Source organism: Arachis hypogaea, chromosome 3, assembly GCF_003086295.3.
Source record: "Arachis hypogaea cultivar Tifrunner chromosome 3, arahy.Tifrunner.gnm2.J5K5, whole genome shotgun sequence".
In the NCBI taxonomy this organism is placed as follows: Eukaryota; Viridiplantae; Streptophyta; class Magnoliopsida; order Fabales; family Fabaceae; genus Arachis; species Arachis hypogaea.
This window is the reverse complement of record NC_092038.1, coordinates 22,040,827-22,065,029: the sequence shown is the minus strand read 5'-3', so window position 1 is coordinate 22,065,029 and position 24,203 is coordinate 22,040,827. Positions and strand designations below refer to the sequence as shown.

General features: G+C 36.4%; 1 protein-coding gene across 1 annotated transcript; it reads left to right on the top strand.

The window, feature by feature from the left end:
- The first annotated feature begins 14,731 nt into the window (after positions 1-14,731).
- LOC112789839 (26S proteasome non-ATPase regulatory subunit 2 homolog A) lies at positions 14,732-22,041 on the top strand. Its single transcript, XM_025831921.3, has 25 exons — positions 14,732-15,166; positions 15,287-15,387; positions 15,504-15,624; positions 15,716-15,775; positions 15,879-15,946; positions 16,110-16,152; positions 16,691-16,756; positions 16,860-16,898; positions 16,980-17,062; positions 17,740-17,854; positions 18,052-18,126; positions 18,352-18,510; positions 18,880-18,987; positions 19,100-19,204; positions 19,291-19,431; positions 19,511-19,615; positions 19,733-19,954; positions 20,126-20,239; positions 20,341-20,556; positions 20,720-20,779; positions 20,861-20,974; positions 21,055-21,140; positions 21,258-21,366; positions 21,456-21,634; positions 21,707-22,041. Exons 1-25 carry the CDS (start codon positions 15,059-15,061, stop codon positions 21,777-21,779), a joined length of 2,670 nt encoding a protein of 889 aa, XP_025687706.1. The 5' UTR covers positions 14,732-15,058; the 3' UTR covers positions 21,780-22,041.
- Positions 22,042-24,203: the final 2,162 nt, after the last annotated feature.

Genomic DNA, 24,203 nt, shown 5'->3' with positions numbered 1-24,203 from the left:
TGGGATTAGTCAATGGACTCAGAGAAGGCCCCTTCTCGCAGTCCATATCTAAAAGACACCCCGTTTCTCTAAGTAATGTACAGGAAAGAGCTGAAAAGTACATCAATATGGAGGAAAACGCCAAATTAAGAGACCTGAGTTGGCGACCTGGGCCCCCTCCCTCAACAAAAGAGAGGGAGAGGGAAACCAAGAAAAAGGAAGAACTCGGTCTCGAAAGGCCAAGAAAATATCACTCTTATACTCCTCTGAAAGTTTCTATAGTGGATGTATACAGAGAGATTTGCAACACTGAGAGATTGCCACCCCCTAGACCCATTAAAAATAAAAAAGGGGGGAGCCGCAGCGATTACTGCGAGTACCATAAAATATATGGTCACTCCACAAACGACTGTTACGATCTTTAAAATGTGATAGAAAAGCTGGCTAGAGAAGGTCGGCTTGATAGATATCTCATAGAAAGGTCGGACGGTCATGGAAAGAGAAAGCGAGACGAAATGGATAGAAGAGACCCACCACCGCAGACACCAGAGAGACATATCCATATGATCTCAGGAGGGTTCACGGGAGGGGGACTTACCAAATCCTCTCGCAAGAGACATCTCAAAAGAGTCTACCAAGTCGGGGAAGAGTCACCCGACCTCCCTACCATTTCATTCACAAAAGAAGATGGGTAAGGAATAATCCCTGGACACGATGATCCAGTAGTAATAACTATGATCCTAGCAAATGCCCATCTCCACAGAACCCTAGTAGACCAAGGAAGCTCGGCGGACATTCTTTTTAAGCCCGCCTTCGACAAGCTAGGGTTAGATGAGAAAGAATTAAGAGCCTACCCCGACACCCTATATGGATTAGGGGACACGCCAATAGAACCACTAGGAATTTTACCCCTTCACACCACTTTTGGAAAAGGGGAAAAATCAAAGACTATGAGTATAGACTTCATAGTCATTGATGTGCGGTCAGCATATAATGCTTTAATCGGCAAAGCTACCCTTAATCGGCTCGGAGCAGTGGTATCCACTCCCCACCTTTGCATGAAATTCCCGACCTTAGCGGGAATAGCGACGGTAAGGAGAGACCAAAAATTGGCGAGGAAATGCTACAATGAAAGCCTAAATCTGAGAGGAAGGGGCAGAGAAGTTCACACAATAGAGCTCGGTGGCGCAAGGGCCAGAGAAGAGCTGCGACCACAACCGGGTGGAAAAACCGAGGAGATACAGGTCGGTAAAGAGGAAGGGAAAAATACTCATATAGGAGCCAACTTGGGGGAAACCCTAAAACAAAAATTGACCAAGCTCCTAAGAGATAATTCCGACCTCTTCGCCTGGAAGGCCTCTGACATGCCAGGGATAGACCCGGAACTCATGTCCCACAAGCTCTCGGTTTATCCAGGATCCCGACCTGTACAACAAAGAAGACGCAAGTTCGGTCCAGAACGAGCCCTAATAGTAGAAGAGCAAGTGCAGGCGCTCCTGGAAGCTGGCTTCATCAGAGAAGTCAAGTACCCAACATGGCTAGCCAATGTAGTGCTAGTCAAAAAACAGAATGGCCAATGGAGAATGTGTGTCAACTATACCGACTTAAATAAGGCATGTCCCAAGGACCCTTATCCCCTACCAAGTATTGATACCCTAGTGGACTCCAGCTCGGGGTACCAGTACTTATCATTTATGGACGCCTACTCGGGATATAACCAAATCCCGATGTATGAGCCAGACCAGGAGAAAACATCATTCATCACACCAGAGCTAATTTCTGCTACGTGGTCATGCCATTCGGATTGAAGAATGCAGGAGCCACATATCAAAGGTTGATGAATAAAGTGTTTTCCCCTCACCTAGGGACCCTAATGGAAGTATACGTCGACGACATGCTGGTAAAAACCAAGAAGGAAGTCGACCTCTTGTCAAACCTCTCACAAGTCTTTGACACCATAAGGCTGCACGGGATGAGACTAAATCCCGCAAAGTGCGCCTTCGCGGTGGAGGCAGGGAAGTTTCTAGGGTTTATGCTAACACAAAGAGGGATCGAAGCCAATCCCGATAAGTGTAGAGCCATCCTAGAAATGAAAAGTCCGACTTGTGTGAGAGAAGTTCAGCAGCTCAATGGCCGACTTGCAGCCCTCTCCAGATTTTTGGCAGGATCGGCACTAAAATCCCTTCCTCTGTTCTCCTTATTGAGAAAGGGATGTCAGTTTGAATAGACTCCGGAATGCGAGGAGGCGTTCCAAGAGTTCAAAAAGTTTTTAAGCCAACCTCCTATTCTGACTCGACCAGCACCTGGAAAAAATCTCGTCCTGTACTTATCCGTAGCGGACAAAGCTGTTTCATCAGCCCTAATAAAAGAAGACGAGGTCGGACAACATCCAGTTTATTTTATCAGTAAAGTTCTACAGGGCCCTGAGCTAAGGTACCACAAACTAGAGAAGTTTGCCTACTCCTTAGTAATAGCCTCACGAAGGCTACGACCTTACTTTCAGGCTCACACAATAAGAGTCCGTACGAACCAACCCATGAAGCAAATCCTCCAAAAGATGGATGTTGCAGGGAGAATTGTTCAATGGGCAATAGAGCTCTCTGAGTTCGACTTAAGATATGAAACTCGGACAGCAATTAAAGCCCGGTGCCTCACCGACTTCGTTGCAGAATACGCAGGGGATCAGGAGGAAAAACCGACTACATGAGAACTCTATGTAGACGGATCCTCCAATAAAACAGGGAGCGGCGCAGGCATAATATTGGTAGATGAAAGAGGAACCCAGATAGAGGTTTCCCTAAAATTTGAATTCCCAGCTTCAAATAATCAGGCAGAATATGAAGCCTTAATTGCCGGATTGAAATTGGAAGAAGAAGTCGGTGCTACAAAGGTGATGATATACAGCGACTCACAGGTGGTGACCTCCCAGATAAGTGGAGAGTATCAGGCAAAAGACCCAAACATGAAGAGGTACTTGGACAAAACTCTGGAGCACCTTGGGCATTTTGCAGAAACCGAGGTTAAACACATAACTCGGGATTTAAACAGCAGAGCAGACGCCCTGTCCAAATTAGCAAGTACCAAACCAGGAGGGAACAACAGAAGCCTGATTCAAGAAACCCTCCAGGAACCCTCAGTAGCAAAAATAGAAGACAAACAAGAAGTACTTGAGGTAGTCGGTTTAAACCTCGGATGGATGAACCCCTTAGTCGAATACATGAAATTCGACATCCTCCCTAAAGAGGAGAAAGAAGCTAAAAAGATCCAAACGGAAGCACAACACTACACCTTGGTGAGAAATATCCTCTACAGAAGGGGGATATCAACACCATTGTTAAAGTATGTACCAACCTCAAGAACCCCCGAGGTATTGGAGGAAGTACATAGTGGGATCTGCGGAAACCATCTCGGAGCAAGGTCACTAACCAGAAAAGTAATCCGACCTGGATTCTACTGGCCGACCTTGCAAAAGGATGCCACAGAATTTGTGAAAAAGTGTCAACCATGTCAGATGCATGCAAATTTCCACGTGGCTCCACCAGAAGAGCTCATCAGTATCACTTCTCCATGGCCTTTTGCAAAATGGGGAATGGATTTCTTAGGTTCTTTTCCCCAAGCGCCAGGACAAGTCAAATATCTGATCGTGGGAATAGATTACTTCACAAAGTGGATAGAAGCAGAACCATTGGCCACCATCACCGCTCAAAGAAGTCGCAGGTTCCTCTACAAAAATATCATCACAAGATATGGGATACCTTACTCCATTACTACAGATAATGGAACCTAATTCACCGATGCTACCTTCAGAAGCTTAGTAGCCAGTATGAAAATCAAACATCAGTTCACCTCGGTGGAGCACCCACAAGCCAATGGGCAAGCCGAGGCAGCCAACAAAGTCATACTGGCAGGGCTAAAGAAGAGATTGCAGGAAGCAAAAGGAGTTTGGGCTGAAGAGCACCCTCAAGTGCTTTGGGCTTACAGGACAACCCCCCAATCCGCTACGGAAGAAACACCTTTCCGACTAGTTTATGGCGTAGAAGCCATGATACCAATAGAAATCAATGAGCGAAGCCCAAGGGTAATTCTCCATGACGAGGTCAGAAACATACGGGGACACAAAGAGGAGCTCGACTTGCTCCCCGAAGTCCGAGAAGATGCCCAGATAAGAGAAGCAGCATTGAAACAAAGGATGACTACAAGGTACAACAAAAAGTCATTCGAAGAACATTTGCCCCCGGATGACTTGGTCTTAATCAGAAACGACATTGGAGTCAACAAATCAGGAGAAGGAAAGCTCGCCGCAAATTGGAAGGGACCATACAAAGTCAATGAAGTTTTAGGAAAAGGTTATTATAAAGTAACCGACCTGAACGGCACTGAGTTCCTAAGGTCGTGGCATGCTTGTAATATGAAAAGGTACTACAGTTAAAAGCGAACTCTACTCCCTGATGTACTCTTTTCCCAACTTCATGATTTTTTCCCATAATTAAAGGGTTTTTTCCGGAGAAGGGTTTTTAACGAGGCATCATAGTAGAGGCTAAGGGAAAATAGGCTATTAAAACTGTTAGTAGCAAAAAGGTACCTCCCCAATTAATAAAGATTTTTTTTTCATCTACAATATCTCTTATAAACTCCTTTCTATTTTCTAAGTCTTTCGACGAAATGCGCCGACTTAAGCTTGACAAAACGTGAAAATCCCATGAACCGACCTAGATGGTCGTCAGAATAAAACGACGAGGTACAAGTCGGTGTAAAGAGGTTATATAAGCCGATCGTAAACAACTCGGAAACAACTCGACTCGCAAGTCGAAACAAAACTCCGAGTAGAAAAGCTCGAAAACACTTCGACTCAGAAGTCGGAGTGAAGAACCGAGCAGAAGAAAAATGTATCGCAAAAATAACCTAAGTCATAAAAACCCAATAAAATATGGTTGGGCGTAAGGAATAACAAAAAAGAGATTGAAAAACCTAGGAAAAAGTTTAAAGGCTATCTAAAAGTCCTTAAACGAAAAAGGCTCGGAAAAACAGACGAGCCAATGGGAAAGGTTTTCGGAAAAAGATCAAGGGGGCTTTGAAAAATTAAAATCAGAAAAGCATACACGCATAAGGTAACTTAAACCCTTATCCAAAAAAGGGTATTTATTTTGTTAATTTAAAAACCCTTATTCAAAATGGGCACTTGCTAAAATATTTTGTTTACGGCCTTAAAAGGCCAAAAGAAATTGTTCAAACGTCACCAAACAACATATAAAGAGTTTAAAAAAGGGGGGACTCACAGGCCGAGCCCCCATATAGCCATAAAAAATTATTTCTGCAGAGGAGTAGACGGATCACCACTACCAGAATCAGGAGGAGCGCCACCAGGACCGGGAAGAGAGGCATCCACAGGAGATGAAGAGGAAGTCGGAGGAACAACTGAAGAACTCGAAGCGTCCTTGGAGCGAGGAGGGGACTCAATAATCCTCTGCCTCCGAGTCTTCAATTCTGACTCGGAAACGATTACGGGGGCAGGAGGATCCACAATAGCACCATCAATAACAACTTTATCAGGATGTAAAGGAGAAAGATCCAAGTCGGGAGCAATAACTCTGACTTGCTCCAGGAAAATCCTCCAAGACTCCTCGGCACCAAGCAATAGAGTCCTCCAACTCGGCATACGCATTTTGAGAGTTCAGCAAATCCTTCCTCACAGATACAAGATCTTGAAATAAACTCTGATAACTCTCCTGTGCTGTCTTCCTCAAACTCGCCTCCATGTTGCATTGGGCCCGCAACTTGCTCTCCTTCTCCCGAAGGCTATCTCTCTCCGCCCTCAGCTTAGCTACCTCCTCCTTCAACTCCCTCTCATGGTCCTGGTAAGAAAGAAGGCTCCCCTCCAGCTCCTCAACCTTCGAGGTTAACCCCAAAGAGCTGAGAGGAGTCTTCTCAAAAATATCCAAAAGCTTGCCACAAACACCCGCCGCCCTAAAACTCTCCTCAGCCAGAATGGTGAGATGGTTTCGAACAGAAACATCATCCATACTTATATGAGGATAGATGTTCTTTTGGACGAATGCAAGAGCATCCGCCTTAACCCCACCATCAAAAGAAGAGCCAGACTCTAAAGTCTTGCGCTTCTTCTTCTCTGGCTCAGGAAGAAGTCGGGCGGAGGGGAGTGGCCGAGATAAGGTTGAAGAAGAAATCACAATGGGTTGAGAGGGAGTCCCCACGTTCTGAGGAGGAGGAGGAGGAGAGATGATCGTCCTGGCACCACCAGCCCTGGCCCGGGACTTTGCCTTAGCCTCCTGAACTCTCTGGTAAGATTCCTGAGCATTCTTCCTTGCCATGTCTGCAAAAGAAACAATTAGCAAAAATTACAAGTCGGCAAACCTCAAGTCGACAGATACAAGTCGGAAATAAGAAATGCATATACTACCTAGTTGCGACCGAACAAAGGTCGGCGATCCCTGGAGGAATTTCCTAGTGTCCAAGTATGGGGCCCTCCCCCACACTTCTCGGAAAAATTCCATAATGGCCGCCTCCACCTCGTCCAGGTCGTCTAGACCGTACTTCTCGCAAGGGGAGGCCTCCAACCAATAGAGGGGAAAGCGAGGGGAAGAATTCTCATCCAGGAAAAAGGGGTGGTGACCCTCTACGGCTTGCACTTTGAAAAAATAATTTTTGAAGTCATGGAAAGATTCGTCAAAGAGGGTGAAAATTCTCTGACCTTGTATGGCTCGGAAAGACACTCACTGCTGCTTATTATTTAGCCCACTAAAAGGCTTAGTCATGTGAAAAAGAAAGAAGAAAATCCTCAAAGAGGTCGGAAAGTCCAAAGCGTGACTAATAAATTGATAAATTTTCAAAAAACCCCAAGAATTGGGGTGAAGCTGGGTAGGGGCAACTCGACAGTGGTGCAAAACAGATATTTCAAAATCCGAAAAAGGAAGAAAAACGCCCAAACGGGTGATCATACATTCATACATAAAGAAAAAATGAGGGGCCGCCTCATTGGCCCTCCCAAAACACACCCGGTCTTCCGGACCCGGGATTACCAACTCATATTTTGGCTCGTCCTCCTCCGAAGTACAAATCCTGTGGTGAGTACGAAGATGAGTAATAAACTCAGCGTCGACCAAGGGTTCCTCCCCTAGGACCGTGACATCAACCCACTGAGAAAGAACATCTACGGAAGCCATTTCTTTTTTCTTATAAAAGGTGACAAAAACCTACAAAAGAAAAAAGAAAAGAAAAATCAAAAAACACGGTCTCTAAAGGGAGGAGATACGAAGCCAAAATTTACAAACCAACCTATCTACCCACAAAATAAAAGCATGCAAACACAAAGCATGTCATGAAGGAAGAAAAGCTAACCTTTATCCAAAAGTGAAGGTTGGAAGAAGCAGAAGTCTTCAAACGCAAGAATGCAGCACGAACGAAGAAAGAAGAAATTTGAAAGATTGCAGAAACGGAAAAATGAAAGAGAGGGAAAGTATTTATAAACATGCTAAGGGGCATAATGGTAAAAACGGAGCAGTCATTAATGAGAGTGCACCGTTACCAAAGCCATCAATCCCTAGGTGCATCCCTAACGGACACGACGCTTGAATAGACGTAACTGTCAGAAATAAAAGGTCGCGAAAATCACGTCGGTTTAAAAACCCGTGTTTCCTCCAAGAAAGTCGGCTACGAACCCGAGTTAAATACTTGAACCAAAGCCCTAAAGAGATCTTGGGCTCAAGTAGGGGCACTGTTCATACCCTGGCCCAATAATAAAGGCCCAGGTCCAAAAGAATGGCTTAGTCCAGAGGATTGAGCCTTACTACGCACCGACCTGGTGTCAAGAAGTCGGTGTTGACTACGATTTGTCCTAAAAAAGTCGGGCACGAGATTAGCTAGCAGATAAACACTCATTCAAATGAGTAACCGCCCCTAAAATCTCTCTAACCGCTTCATCAAGCCATATCTTAACCTCCCTAAGATAATGGGACGGTTAACACCCTAAAGATATGGCACTACTCCAACGGTGGTTATTGGCTCACCACTATAAATACACTGACACCCCTCAGGTATCTCTAAGCCCAATACTCTCTAGACATGTTCACACCCTTGCTAACTTAGGCATCGGAGTGTCTTTGCAGGTACCACCCCCATCTCCTCGTACAAACAAGTCGGACGGAGTCTCCCGAGTTGCACACTCATTCAGAATCCTCCTCCTTCACACATTTGGGCCAACCAACGTCATTTAACCCATCAACCTCCGGTTACCCACCATAACAGTTACCACGTTTTACTTTTTACACATAAACTGTGGCAGGTAAGCACAGTTTACAAATGAGACAAATGAGCATAAATCGCGGGAAGTAAGCACGGATTATACATGAATAACGTGGGTGAAAACCGTGCTAGGTTCCCACAGTTTATGAGTAGTTAGTGATCATAAAACCCCATAAGTTACCACGATTTATGCGTGGAGTAATATAAATACAAATTTCACCTATCACATTGACTAAACTTATTTATTTACGTAAAGTTTGTTTATGGACTCAACAAACTTGTTTACATTTTAATACGATTTGAATTGTATTAATATATTTTTATAAATTTTAATCAATTTAATTTTATTTAAATAATTAGATTTTTAAATTATAAAATTTGTATTAGTTGTAATTTAAAATTTAAATAGATATAATTTAAATTAATAATTTATAAAATTGTATGTATTCGTATTATTATACTCATATGATTAATTATATTTATTCGATTTTTAAAAAATAACAGTGGTTAATTTTTTTATTTAAATATATTTATATTATTTTTAAATTAAAAAATATACTTATTTAAAATAATATGAGTATGTTTATTTAAATTTAAAAAATTTTAAAATAATAAAAGTATGTTTATTTAAAATATTAAAATTTTAAATTTTAAATAAACTTACTTATATTAATTTTAAATTTTATTTGAAATAATATAAATATGTTTATTTAAATTAAAAAATTAAAATAGTAAGAGTACATTTATTTAAAAAATTTTAATTTAAATATAATATAAGTGTATTTATTTATTAGTTAAAAATTAATAACCATTATTTTTTTAAATTAAATAAATATAATTAATCATATGAGTACAATAATACGAAACATACAATTTTATAAATCATTAATTTAAATTATAGCTATTTAAATTTTAAATTACAAACTAATACAAATTTTATAATTTAAAAATCTAATTATTTAAATAAAATTAAATTGATTAAAAATAAAAATATACCAATACAATTTAAATCTTATTAAAACGTGAATAAGTTTGCTGAGTTCATAAACAAACTTTACGTAAATAACTAAATTTAGTTAATGTGATAGGTGAATTTTGTGCAAACTTTATAAAAACACAATAAAAAAAATTAAATCCTAAAAAATAACATGATTTTTTTTAGAATTAAACTTTTTATATTTTATAATAGAAATAAAAAATCTGATTAACATTGAGCTAGTCCAATATTCTAGATAGTTTTTTTTAGTGTAATTCGAATTGCATCCCTTATAATTCGAATCAGGTAGTAAGTTCGAATTACGTACGAATTTTGGCTGCATATTTCGAATTGATCAACTTTGAATTACTGTTGGTTTGTAATTCGAATTACATAAAAATATGCTTCTTAGTTTTTTTTTTTATCTTTTTTTATATTGTTTTGGTGTTTAACACGCTTCTTAGTTTAATTTATTATTATTTTCTTTTTTAGATAAAATTTAATTAAAAAATATTATAATAAAAAATATAATTATAAAAAATTAATAAAATAATAAAATAATAAAAAATTAAATTATATCTCTTATTAATATTTTTATATTATTTTTATATTTCAACACATAATATTTATGTTTATATTTTATCTATTAAACATAATTTTATTATTTTTTTATCTTTAATGATGTAAGTCTCATATGCATCTAAACAACTAAACATATGAAACTAGCTACATTTTTTTTATCTTTAATGATGTAAGTTTCATATGCATCTAAACAACTAAACATATGAAACTAGCTACATGAAACACATGGGTGCGTTTGTGTATGTGTGGGTTAAATTGGGAAAAAAATATTCAATGAAATCCAAGCCCAAAAAATTTAATATACATATATAACCGCCTGTCAATTTCTTTATGGTTTCTTACAACTTTTTTCCCAATATGTTTGCCACATTTGTTTATGTTTTCCATCTTTGTAATATAATTGTGTGAGACTGTAATACATTTAGATCTACGTGAGAATCAGCTATTTGGATCTGTGATATTTAAGATATTTTTATTTATAATAATAATAACAAAGTTTTGTTCTGCTAGCTAGAATCAGCTACATAAATCAAATAATGCTATTAAATTTTATCATGTGTCATGTTTATAGAGAGGTTATTTGCATGTAAATCTTGTTTGACTATCTCATAAATGATCTTTTTAGATTTTCCTCTACTTTTCATTACTTGTTCATCTTCCATTTTATCTACCCTCCTGACTGGATGCTCTGTCGATCTTCTTTTCATATGTCTAAATCACCTAAAACGCGATTCTACAATTTTTTCCACTATAGGTGCTACTCCAACTTTTTCTCTCTTATATCTTCATTCATTATTCTATCCAATCGCATATGACCACTCATTCATCTCAACATCTTCATTTCTGTCACACTTAGTTTATGTTCGTGCTTCTCTTTGACCGTCTAACACTCTGTACCATAAAAGTATAGCCAGTCCGATAGCAGTGCGACAGAATTTACCTTTAAGTTTTAAAGAACATTTTTGTCACATATAAAACCAGACGCACTCCGACATTTTGACCAACCTATTTGGATCTTATGATTTATATTATATCATGTTCAATCTCTCCATTATCTTGTATGATACACGAAGATACTTAAAACTCTTAACTTTTTATAGGATATTTTCTCTAATCTTCACCTCTATATTAGGGTTTTTCCTTCACAGACCAAACTTACATTCCATATATTCCGTCTTTCTACAATTTATGCGCAGACCATACACTTTTAGAACTTCTTTCCATAAATCTAATTTTTTATTCAAGTCTTCCCTTAACTCTTCTATTTTTTATTTAAATTAAATAAAATTTATGAAAATACATAAATACAGCGTAATTACATAAATACACAATTGGTCACATCTCGATTGTTGAGGAGTTCTAAAAATTAAAAATATCTCGGATGTTGAAACATGTGTCAGAAGAGTAAAATGGGTACTGAATACCCGAGATACATGCAAAAATAAAATATGAGTATGCACAATGCGAATATATTTATGTAATTACGTGGTACTTTACGTATTTTCGTAAATTTTATATTTATTTAATTTAAGTAAAAAAATTCGTGATATTTACATAATCCAATCTAAAAATTGCGAATATGATTCGATTCGCACACTAATTAAATCGAATTGTAAATTTTAGGTAAGTATTTGTATATCTGCGAATCTCCACAAAATAAATAAATAAATATTTTTTGTGGAATAAAAAAATCTTTTATCCGTTTCATCGCATATTAATATACATATTAATACACACCACCCTGCTCTGGTGTTCCAAATCTTTCATCCGTTTCATCGCATACCAATGCACAGTCAAAAAGTGGCTCCACTAGTATAATATTGATGAATTTCTGACTGCTAAAACAACTGGAGTTCCCGTGAAGTCTAAAAAATAGTTAGTGCGACCACTATGCTGAATTCAGATATTTTGGCAATTGGCAATATTATTTCTCACACTTTTGTTTTGAAGTTTTTTTTTATATATATTTACATCTTCTTTTGGAATTTTTGTTAGCAAATTACATATTATAGCCCAGGATGAATCCATCTACCGTCTTGTTTTATGTGTGTTTAATTGGTGGAATTTTCTATTTTAATTAGTTTAGTTGTGTTGAGCCTAGTTTGATTTTGGGTTGATTAATGATGACAAACATTCAATTGGGTTGAAAGCCTAATATTGTTTAATGTGTGTTTTATTGTGGCAGGCCCATTAATTCTCTCACAGCCAAACAAAATAACTTGTTCATTCCTTTGATGCTTCAAGTAAATGCACAAGCCCAATACCTCACTCTTGGTTCACCATTCAGCAAAAATGAAAGACTATGCATTTGGCAACAGAAAAAGGACAGCTGTCTATATCATGAGCAAAACAGGACATCTGGCAAATAAAGGAGGCAACAACATAACAAGGACAGGTGTGGCTTTGTAAAAGCAAGAAAGGAAACTAAGACAACCACTAACCCAAGGACATCAGCTGAGCAATACTAGGATCGTGGTTGAGCAAAACACAATCGAGCAAAGAGCACAGAGCAGCAACAGCAAGGAAATGGAGCAGAATGCAAAAGAAGAGCATGCCAAGGAAGAAGGCCAAGCAAAGGTAGTGGTCGAGCTCCTCAAGCAACAGAGGTAGTGGAGCATGGTGAAGAAGGACTACTGCCAGCTATGACAGTTCCAACGAGCAGCTGGTACAAAGAAATGGAAGAGGAACAATGAAGCCAAGTTGAAGATATATAACAAGTTTCATTCCACCATTTCAAGACAAGAGAGAGAGACAACACACACTCAGAGCACCATCTCTAAAATAGAGTTGGAATCTCTTTCTTCTACTCAAGCTTAATTATGATCTTTGTGTTTATAGCTGTATTGCGTTATTTTCTGTTTTGAGAAAAGGTAATAATGTGAGGTTCAAAAGCCAAGAGAGAAAAGGCAAGAGTGATGCAAAATAGACACAAATTTCTGATGTATTTTGGGTTTATGAAATAGGATTAGTTCCCTTTATCAAGTTGGGTTAGCACTTGGGGAAATTGACTCTGGTTGATTCCCCTTTCTGGTTGGGTCAGCACTATGGGAAGCTAAGCTTTTGGAGGTGAAAGCTTAGGGGGTAGATACTAGTTGAATTAGGAAAAATTCAATAGTATTGGTGTATGTAATCTGTGAATGATTAGTGAAAATTCCACCATGGTTTGTGGTGGAGACTGGATGTAGGATTCATTGCACATAGAATCCGAACTAGGATATATGCTGGTCTTCATCTTCTCTTCCATACTCTTTACTGTTCTGTGTATGAGACTATTTCAAATAATCTTCTACAAATCGTGCTATAACAAAAACAGAATTTGAAGCTTTAAGTTTTAAACTAACTTGATTCAATCCCCCTTCTCAAGTTCAACTAGATCCATCAAGTTGTTATGCAGTTGTGTCATAAGATTGGAAGCATTGTTGGTTCATTTTCTAAAGAAGTCGTAAGGAGAGGTTAGTATAGACACATTAGAAATGCTATAGGTTTAAATATCCAAAAATATAAAAACTTAAACCTTACACATTTAAAAACTTTCCAAGAATTTTTAAATGAGCATAACTTAACACCAGAAAAATATCCAAAACTCGATTAATATGAACATCCAAAAATCCAAAATTTAGAACATAAAAAAATCCATATATTTGAACATTCATAATTTCATATATTCGGATATCCAAAACTACAAATTGAATATCCAAAACTACAAATTTAAATTGGAAAAAATCTCATGAAACATTCATAGTATCGTAGGATTGAACATTTAAAATTCTTTAATAAACCTCCAAAATATCTATAAGAAGAAAAAGGAACAACTCCAAGCAAAATGCAGCAACAACAGCAGCCAGAGATTTTTCATCAAACAAGTCTTGATAGAAGACAAGAAATAATTACCTCTTGTTCATACAAGGGCTTAATTAACTACACATCAAAATTTGTTGGATCTATGTGAGAGGTATCAGATGACATGGGTAGAGAAAGAGAGAGAGTTAAGAGCGTTAGTGAAGGAATGAAATATTAGAATGATTATACATTGTGTACACACAGGTTACAGAGTATAGTTCCTATATTTATACTGCTAATACATAACATGTTGATTCTGTTACTGTATCTACTTCCGAGGACGTAACTAATATTTGAACCCTTGTACACTTTTAATTAGGAGTTCGAATTCAAACGGATCCAAATTAATAAATTGTTCATTCAATTCAATCTAAACCGACTAAAATTACGTTAATTTGAATTTGATCGATTTTTTTTGGCAAACCACATGTGAATTAGATTGGATATCAAATTTGTTTTTCAAAATCGATCCAATCAAATCCAAACCAAACCGTACATGTAATACAATATTATTATATTTAAAATTACATTTATAATATATTTATTTTGTTATACATTTTTATTTTATTTATGTATTCTTATTATTTAATAAATATTTTATGAATTGAAAAACGAAATTTATTTATTTATTTATATTAACCAACCTATAATTTTTTTTATTATTATGTTATCTGATTTTTAATTTTTTAAAATATTATTAAAACTTGTTATATCATTATTGATTATTTAAGATTTAATATTAAAATTTAATATATATTATTTTTTTTAATTTATAAAACTCTAATTCAATCCAATCCAAACCACTTAGATTGAATTGTCTAAAAATAATCTAATCTAAATTACAGCACAAATAAAATTAGTATTTGAATGGACGTAAATTTTTCCAACAAAACTGAACCAAATCGCATTACAAACACTTCTACGTTTTTTTTTGGGACATTTAACACTTCTACGTTTAATAGTGGCAACTGGCAAGCATTTCAACCATTTTATCATTTTTTTTGGGTCATGACCTCATACCTTACTATTTCTTTTATCTTTTCTGATCCCTTTTGTGTCTTACTCTTTTATCTTTTCTGATCCCTTTTGTGTCTTACTGATGACGAAGTCCAGGTTCTTGATGGGCCATGAAATGGGCCTTGATGTTCTAAAATAACGGGCCAGTGGACCACAAAAGAAATCCTCCTGAACAAGAAAACCATAATGCTTCTGCTATATGCTTTTACTCTTCACTCCAAAGTTCCATAGCTTCAGAAGATCGACTTGTCTTGTGCCGGGTGCACTTTCTTTTGTTCTTTCTTTTTCTATCAACAGCACTTCCAAAATTTTCCTTCCCACTTTTTCCGTCGCAGCATAATCCTTCTATTCTCTTCTCAGTAACTCCCAGTTAGGGGTTTTTTTTTCAATTTATCAGCTCCTCCTCCAATGGCGCCCGATCCTAATCGCACCGCCGCAGGAGGTGGCAGTGGCAGCGGCACCAGCACCGCCAACGACGAGGTCGTGAACAAGAAGAAAGTCGAGAACGAAGATCTGGTGAGTCTAATACCCTGGCCTCTAGTTTTAGTTTATGTTGTTACTCGAATTCTAGGGTTCAGGATTTTCTATTTAACTTATGGAGAGAAAATTTTGATTTTTCTGGGGAAATTTGTGCAGTCCGATGAGGATTTGGCGTTGAAGCAGCAGCTAGAGTTGTACGTGGAGAGGGTTCAGGATTCCGACCCAGCTTTGCAAAAGGTTGCTCTTGAGAGCATGAGGTAAACCTAGTTTGTACTTGAGAATTCAGTGATGAGAGTTAACTCTATGATTTGAATGATTAACTTAGCATTTTGTTGAAAGCGGATTGAATCTGGAACGTTTGGTTGTGTTACAGACAAGAAATTCGTACTTCAACAAGCTCCATGACTTCGGTTCCCAAGCCGTTGAAGTTTCTTCGTCCACATTATGGAACCTTGAAGGCCTATTATGAGACAATGGCAGAGTCTGATTTGAAGGTAAGGTTATTTATGTGGTTTTGGTGCTGGCTTTATGAGACAATGATGGTAGTATTTTGGTGATTAACTGAATTGTCTTTTGCCAATGCAGAAGTACTTAGCTGACATATTATCAGTTCTGGCCCTTACTATGTCTGCTGAAGGGGAGAGAGTAAGTATTAGTTGATATTTAAAAATAAATTGAAATCATATGGTTACTTTGGTGAAATGAAATTTCCATTATTTGACTACTGTGTGGTTTATAACTCTATCAGGAAAGCCTCAAGTACAGGTTACTGGGTTCAGAAGGTGATATTGGTTCTTGGGGCCACGAGTATGTTAGGTGAGAATTTCTTTTCTTGTTTAGGTCTGTTTTTCATTTTTGGAAGATGGATTGCTGTTTTGTAAGCAAACAACTTAAAGGATTTGAAACTAAAATTCTGGTCGATGAAGTCTGAATGAATTGGAGTATCATACTTCTGCTGATTGATAGTATCTTTTGTTAGGAATCTGGCTGGAGAGATCGCCCAAGAGTATGCAAAACGACAGGTTGGGTTTCTAGCTTTCTCAGATGATTACTATTTATAGCTTTAGCTTAAATGTGCTTTAGCATGCATGTATCACCACATTCATTGATATCAATACTATATCATCAGACATAGTATAACCCCCCCCCCAAAAAAAAAAAAAAAAACAAAAGCAGAAGAAAAGTAGGACTTAATTCCATTAAACTTATTTTGCAACACCGTACAGTGCATCATTTGGTGTCCCATTATTTTAGCTTCAGGTACATTCGCAGTCCATGTGCTAGGGTGTAGTTAGTGTTTAGTTAGGAATTCAATGTGGCAATACCTACGTGCCCACCCATTCACCAGTCCTGTTAGCTCTACTTATAGATCTTAATAACCACAAGTTTAATATGTAATTGTAGTGATAAGTGTCTAATATAATATTGTCTCTTAAATATCAGGTCTTTGGCTAAGGATTTGATTTGAGTTGTGCTTTACTATGTAGTGTAGTTTACCCATATCAGATTGTCAAGTTCCTTTACAATCTAAGATTTCATGCTCTAATTCTCTCTTCACAGAGTGAAGAGGCTCCTATAGATGATCTCATGGAACTCGTACAACAAATAGTTGCTTTTCACATGAAGGTATGACATATGCCCATTGTCTTTGCTTTTGGAAAATGATCAGGGCACTACAAAATGTTAGAGTATATTTTCAACAATTTGACTAATTTCAATCGTGCTGCAGCATAATGCAGAACCTGAGGCTGTTGATCTTTTGATGGAGGTAATATGCTAGATCGCATTTTATGATGTGTCTTAGCTACCATATATTGTGAGTTACATCTGTTACTTTTTTAATATATAGGTGGAAGACCTGGATATGTTGGTTGATCATGTTGACAAGACGAGTTTTAAGAGGACCTGCTTATATCTCACCAGTTCAGCTAAGTAAGTGAAAATGAGGATTCTTTTATTTATTGTCTAAGAGAATTCAATTAAATTCAGGACAGATACAAAGAAAGGTTGAAAAACAGAAGTTTATCATTAGTTAATTGTGCACGAACTTCGTATCTCCTGTTTTTAATGAATTTATTGTTTGTCTGGCAATCTGTTACTCTTTCTGTTGGTTTCCTACATGTTTGGTATCTCTAGTATTTATTTCTGAACCATTATGTTATTTAACAATAAGAGTTATCCTTATACTGCTGTGAAGTGAAGTGATGTAATGTTCTGATTTGAACTGTGGTTAGCTTGTACTGTTGTTGGGGTTGTGGAAGACAATGGTGTGGTATGGGTGTTATTTGTTTACTTGTGATGATAGATTGAATTGTTATGTTATACTGTCATAATTATGGATTTAACTTGTTGATTTGATTTTGGAAATTTTAAGAATGGTATTTTACAATGTACTGGTGTTTGAGAAGGAGTTTGACTTTCACTGTGAGGGAACAGTTTGAAGGGTTGATCATGAGATAGTTATTGTGGTCATAATTATTATCATTTTACATCGATATTTATATGTGATTTTTCTTGGATCAACTGTTCTTTAGGGGTATTCGACTTTGGACACTGTCATAGATGCATTAACAATATTATTATTTACTTATTATATTTTACTTCTTCAGATACCTTCCCGGACCAGATGACATGCTAGTGTTGGACATTGCATATATGACCTATCAAAAGTTTGAGGAATATCCAAATGCACTCCAAATTGCATTGTTCTTGGATAACCTGCAGGTGTGACACTGGATTTCTGGATCTCAATTATTTTCTGATTGTGATTTATGAACATTTTTTTCTCGTGTTTTTTTGTATAGAGAATTCATAAGATCATCTGCTAAATTTTGTACTTGTATTCCCAATACTTGTGAAGAAATAATTTATATGTTGCTTAAATTATTATTGCTGTTTATAACTAACACTATTTTTGACAGTATGTGAGACAGGTGTTTACCTCTTGCAAGGATCCGCAGCGAAGGAAGCAATTCTGTTACATACTTGCACGTCATGTAAGTCCTGGAATTTTTGCTTAGCAGAAATGATGGTAATATGCCCATGTCAAGAGCTAACCTGGATCAGTAAATAGTAATCATTTGAGAGTTTGTGGATACTGCTAGATGTTGACAAATAAGCTAGAGGCAGACAGAGACAAATATTTCACATTTTGTTTGAGATTTTTCATTTAGCTGGTTTTTCTTTTTTGTTAACTATCTGTTGTGTTTGTTTACTTGTAGGGAATTACTTTTGAGCTTGATGATGAGTTAGTTCCGGAGGAGGATGAGAAAGAAATATTGCAGGAGATAATAAACAATACTAAGTTAAGTGAGGGATATCTGACTCTTGCTCGTGATATTGAAGTCATGGAGCCGAAGTCCCCTGAGGATATATACAAGGTGTGGCTTACTTGATAATTGCTGGCACCTTATTCTTAACTAATGCTGTATCTAGTTACTTCCAATGCCTTTAGATGTTGGGATAAGACTTGATTTTATAAAACTGAATTTTGTTGCAGGTTTAGTATTAGATATTTAGATATGATCCAGGATTTGGTGCCTTACAGCACGATAGCCTGGATTAACAGAGAATTTTTATACACATGCATACTGCTGCAAGCTGCTGAAGCTTTCTAGAGTTTCTTTTATTAAAAGAATTTGTCTTCTGAGTTTTGATGTGTTCATGGCCTATATATATTAGAAGCGTTTTCTTTTTAATTTTTTAATTTGCTCGGAATCTAATGTTCAAAATTGTTTGGTCTTTTGTAGGCACACTTGCTTGATGGCCGGGCTAGTGCTGGTGCAAGTGTCGATTCAGCTAGACAGAACCTTGCTGCTACTTTTGTAAATGCATTTGTAAATGCTGGTTTTGGTCAGGTACAATGTACCTTATAATTCAGGATTTTGTATCTTCGTATTTATTGTGCTTTTACATTATTGATGTTTTCTATTTTCCTAACTTCTCCCTTTCTTTCTGTCATTATTACAGGATAAGCTAATGACTGTCCCATCTGACTCTTCAAGTAGTGGTTCTTCTGGAAATTGGCTTTTTAAAAATAAGGAACATGGGAAGACTAGTGCCGCAGCTAGTTTGGTATAAATTTATTAATTGAACCTTCATTTTCATTATTGATAAATGAGGAATGCCACTTCCATTATTTCTAACTTGTATTATTACAGGGTATGATTTTACTCTGGGATGTTGACTCTGGACTTGCACAAATTGACAAGTACTTCCATAGCAATGATAACCACGTCATTGCTGGTGCATTATTGGGAGTTGGAATTGTCAATTGCGGTATCAAGAATGACTGTGATCCTGTGGGTTCAAGTTCTTCTCCTTGCTTCCATATGTTGCATATTTTTGTTTCCATGTTGATTCTTATTTTACTACTTTCAGGCTATGGCACTTCTAGGTGACTACACAGATAAAGAAGACTCATCAATTAGAATTGGTGCAATTATGGGATTAGGAATTGCTTATGCAGGCTCCCAGAATGAGCAGGTCAGCTGTTTCTCTTAATTTTTTTTCTTGGAATTTTGTTTTAGTAAAGCTGAGAGAGGTATGCCTGTTTTTATTTTCAAATTCAAAAAGTTTTGATTTATGCTTTGCATTTTTCAGTTACGTTGCAAATTGGCACCTATATTGAATGATGCTAAAGCTTCACTTGATGTGATTGCTTTCACTGCTATTTCATTGGGCTTGATCTATGTGGGTTCTTGCAATGAGGAAGTCGCTCAAGCAATTATATTTGCACTGATGGATAGGAGCGAGTCTGAGTTAGGAGAGCCTCTTACAAGACTTTTACCTCTTGGCCTTGGTCTTCTATATCTTGGAAAGCAGGTAGTTATTGTGTGTCTAGTTATCTTTTGTTTATATGCCTTTTGGTTCTTCAATTGTTCTGCTTTTTTACTTATTTAATATTATATAGTTAGGAGAAGTTCTATTATGAAATGCAGTCATGGTCACCAATGATTGTTGTTCTTTGCTTCAAATTGTGTTTTGTGACAACAGGAAAGTGTGGAGGCGACTGCTGAAGTGTCGAAGACTTTTAATGAAAAAATTAGAAAGTATTGTGACATGACTCTCCTATCATGTGCCTACGCTGGAACTGGGAATGTTCTCAAGGTACAGTGCTCACGATAATTCAATCACAGATTTTCTAGAAATAAATCTATGCTGCAGCTTTGTGTATTCACAATTTTCTTACACTTCTTCCTACCATGTAGGTTCAAAATCTCTTGGGTCATTGTTCACAACATCTTGATAAAGGTGAAACGCATCAGGGTCCTGCGGTGCTTGGAATAGCTATGGTAGCAATGGCTGAAGAATTAGGACTAGAGATGGCTATTCGGTCATTAGAGCATCTTCTACAGTATGGGGAGCAAAATATCCGCCGAGCCGTTCCTCTGGCACTTGGTCTACTGTGTATATCGAATCCAAAGGTAAAAATGGGGCTTGCTTCTCATGGCTGCAGACTTGTAGTCTTTATAGATGCATTCTCTTCTCAGAAAAGATTATCGAATTGAATGTCTGTAATTATAATTATTGGGCCAAGATGTCGCATCTGATTTTCTCTTTAGATGACCTTTTACTGGATTATGCCAGGTCAATGTTATGGATACCTTAAGCAGACTTAGCCATGATACTGATCTAGAAGTGGCAATGGTAAAGATATTAGAACCTAGTTCTCATTATGTTCTATATAACTCACTATTTGTAGCTAAAACTATATTTACTATGTTACAGGCGGCAGTTATCTCCTTGGGTCTGATTGGTGCTGGAACAAACAATGCCCGAATTGCTGGCATGCTTCGCAATCTTTCAAGCTATTACTACAAGGATACCAGCCTTCTATTTTGTGTATGCTTCATCCAAGTTACCTTATTTTTTCAATTCTCAATGTTGTTTTGGTCATTAAATTTCATTCACTACATCTTCAGGTGCGGATTGCACAAGGTCTTGTGCATCTGGGAAAGGGCTTATTGACACTTAATCCATATCATTCTGACCGTTTCTTATTATCACCGTGAGTAAAACCTTTTTTGCTAATCAGATTTTAATCATCAATTAATTTTGATGCCGGTGGCCATCTTCTCCCCTGATTTATGTTTTTAATCAAAGTTGTTCTATTCGATTTTTACAGGACAGCACTTGCTGGACTAATTACCATGTTGCATGCATGCCTTGATATGAAAGCTATTGTGCTTGGAAAATATCACTATGTTCTCTACTTCCTTGTTTTGGCAATGCAGGTTTGTTTCACTATCTGAACTCTTTCCGGTTATCTAATCTTCCTGCTTTTTTATGCCCTATCTGAGTTGCTTTGTTTCTCTTGCAACAGCCAAGGATGTTGTTGACAGTGGACGAGGACTTGAGGCCTCTGTCTGTCCCTGTTAGGGTCGGTCAAGCAGTAGATGTGGTCGGACAAGCAGGTCGCCCGAAAACGATCACCGGTTTCCAGACTCACTCCACGCCTGTTCTTCTGGCTGCTGGGGATAGGGCAGAATTAGCAACAGAAAAGTAATATATGACTGCCTTGTATGTTTAAAACTAGGCTCTTGTTGTCTTCTAACACTAACACTTTTTTTGCAGATATCTTCCCTTGTCGCCTATTCTCGAAGGTTTTGTTATATTGAAGGAGAATCCAGATTATAGGGAAGAATGAGGGTCACACTGATACCTTTTTGTTTGCTTTATTTATCTAGTCTCTGGACAGTATTTATAGTTGACGTACGGATTTAACATTTTCTCAAGATGTAGAAGAAATTATTTGGTCATATTCCTTTGTTTGGATGAAAAGGATGGAAACTACTGTTCAGGTGATCTCAGTTTGTATTGTTAGCTTTGTCAGTTCATTTGTCAATTTATAATTATATTCTTACACGATTACTTGATCAAGAATAATCAGATATGAATATTCCCATCCATTAATTCCGAAGACAACGTATTATCAAAGTGTGAAACAATTTCCATCCTAGTGTTCGATTTGGGTTACTCAGTTTTGGGAGGTATTATGCCTAATTGGGGACTCGGTTAATTATGGCATTATGGTTTTCCTTTTTTTTGAGTAATTGCCCATAATAATTACCCAAATTAATCTCTTTTAAAAGTGGACACTTTAGTTTTCAAAGGATTTTAATACACAATTCTATTTCTAATGTTTATTTTTGTTAGTCGATATAGTTGTGGGTTAATTTTAATTTTCTCCATATGATAACGTCAAATACTGAACTGGAACGTTAACTTGTACGAATGGCTATCAAGTGTTTGATAGCAAAAAAAAGAGTTGAATTTTAAATTAGTTCTTGAATTTGTACTCAGAGTATCAAAATGATTTTTGAAATTAATGATTATTCAATTTGTCTCTGAAATTATTTTCTGAGATTCATAGTAATTTTTAAAATAATTTCCGTCAATCTTTGTCATTAGAGAGGACTGAAACAATGTTATTTTATACTTTAAAAAATCATTTTGAGTCCTCTTCTCCAATCTTACTTTCTTATACTCAACGTTACTCTCTCACTCACAACGGTAGAGGCAAGTTTTTTTCTCACTATTACGAGATCGAGGTGCTCTATGAACACGCTGTCCAGCCTTTCTCACTCCACTGTTGCCATCATCATCATTCTCAAGCGCGCCCACTCGCTAGCGACCCCAAGGCCCACCAATAGCTCTACAATAATAGCAGATTTTTGTTCCTCTCTACTCGTAGCCGTTTGCGCTCTTCTTTTGCCTCCTCTCGTCCCTCTGCATCCTTTTCTCTGTAGCCAAGGTGAGTTTTTTTCTTTTAATTTTTTTTCAGTTATTTAATCATTATTGTTTAATGTTTTGAGTGATTGTTGGTTGTTGCTACTGATTCTGTTTTAATATAGCTGTAATGGTTGTTTTTTTATTGTTTTTCTATTCTGTAACTATTGCTATTTTTTTTGTGATTGTTGCTATTTAGGTTGATTGGTGCTTGTTATCTAGGTTAATTGATCTTTTTTATTGTTGTTAATTTTTTTTATGATCTTTTGTGATTGTTGGTTTTCTTAACTTTGTAATTTTTGCTGGTTATGATGATGTTGTTGTTGCTATTATAAAGTTGAAAAAGAAGAAGAAGAACAGTATGAAGAAGAGAATTGGTGAAGATAATTGGGAATTATGATTTTCTCTTATAAATACAAACGACGACGTGTCGGGGATTAGTTTTTTTTTTTATAAATACAAAACGACGTTGTTTCAGTCTAATTCAGCTCTCCAATGGCAATGAAAGAAGAAAATTATTTTGGGGACTACTATGACTCTTGGAGGAGAATTTCAAAGATGAATTTAAATAATTATTAACTTTAGGGATTACTTTGAGGTTTGAGTACAAATTCAAGGATTACTTTGAGGTTTAATTCCAAACAAAAAAAGAGAAGGACTTGCCCCCTAAATAAATTGGGACCGGGCAGAGATTAAGGTATATATTGATTAAATTGAGTTTGAATTGATACATTTGGTTAAATTATATTAGATTTTACTATAGTTGAATTGATATATTTGGTTGAATTATATTAAATTTTATTATAGTTGTGTTATATTTTTAAGAGTTAACTACTAATTCGGTATTCGAAAGTTGACAAAAAACTCTTTAAAATATGTTATCGATAAAACAACTCTCAAATGATTTTAAAATACCACGAAAAGAACCAATAATTTTTGTAAGTAACAAAAAAAATTCATATTTAGCAGTTCTAAATTTTTGTGACAATATTTAAATATTTAAAAATGTCACAATAATTTTTTTTAGAAAAATTCACTTGATAAAAAATTTAATAAATTTTAAAGATGAAAATATTTTATTTTTTAATAATGATGGCAAGAATTTGTATCAAAATTTAATCTTAAAAAGCGTTTTTAGATATATATTTAATATTTAGTTTTGTTTTATCGTATTTTTAAATATTTTAGGATTTATTTATGTGAGAGCCTTTTAGAATTTATTTTTTATTTTTTGTCAACAATGTGAACTTTGGGATTTGGATTTTTTAAATTTTGAATTTTACTTTAAAAGATAAAGTGTGATTTCTCACAATTTATTTCATAGGTAAGATTAAAAAAAATA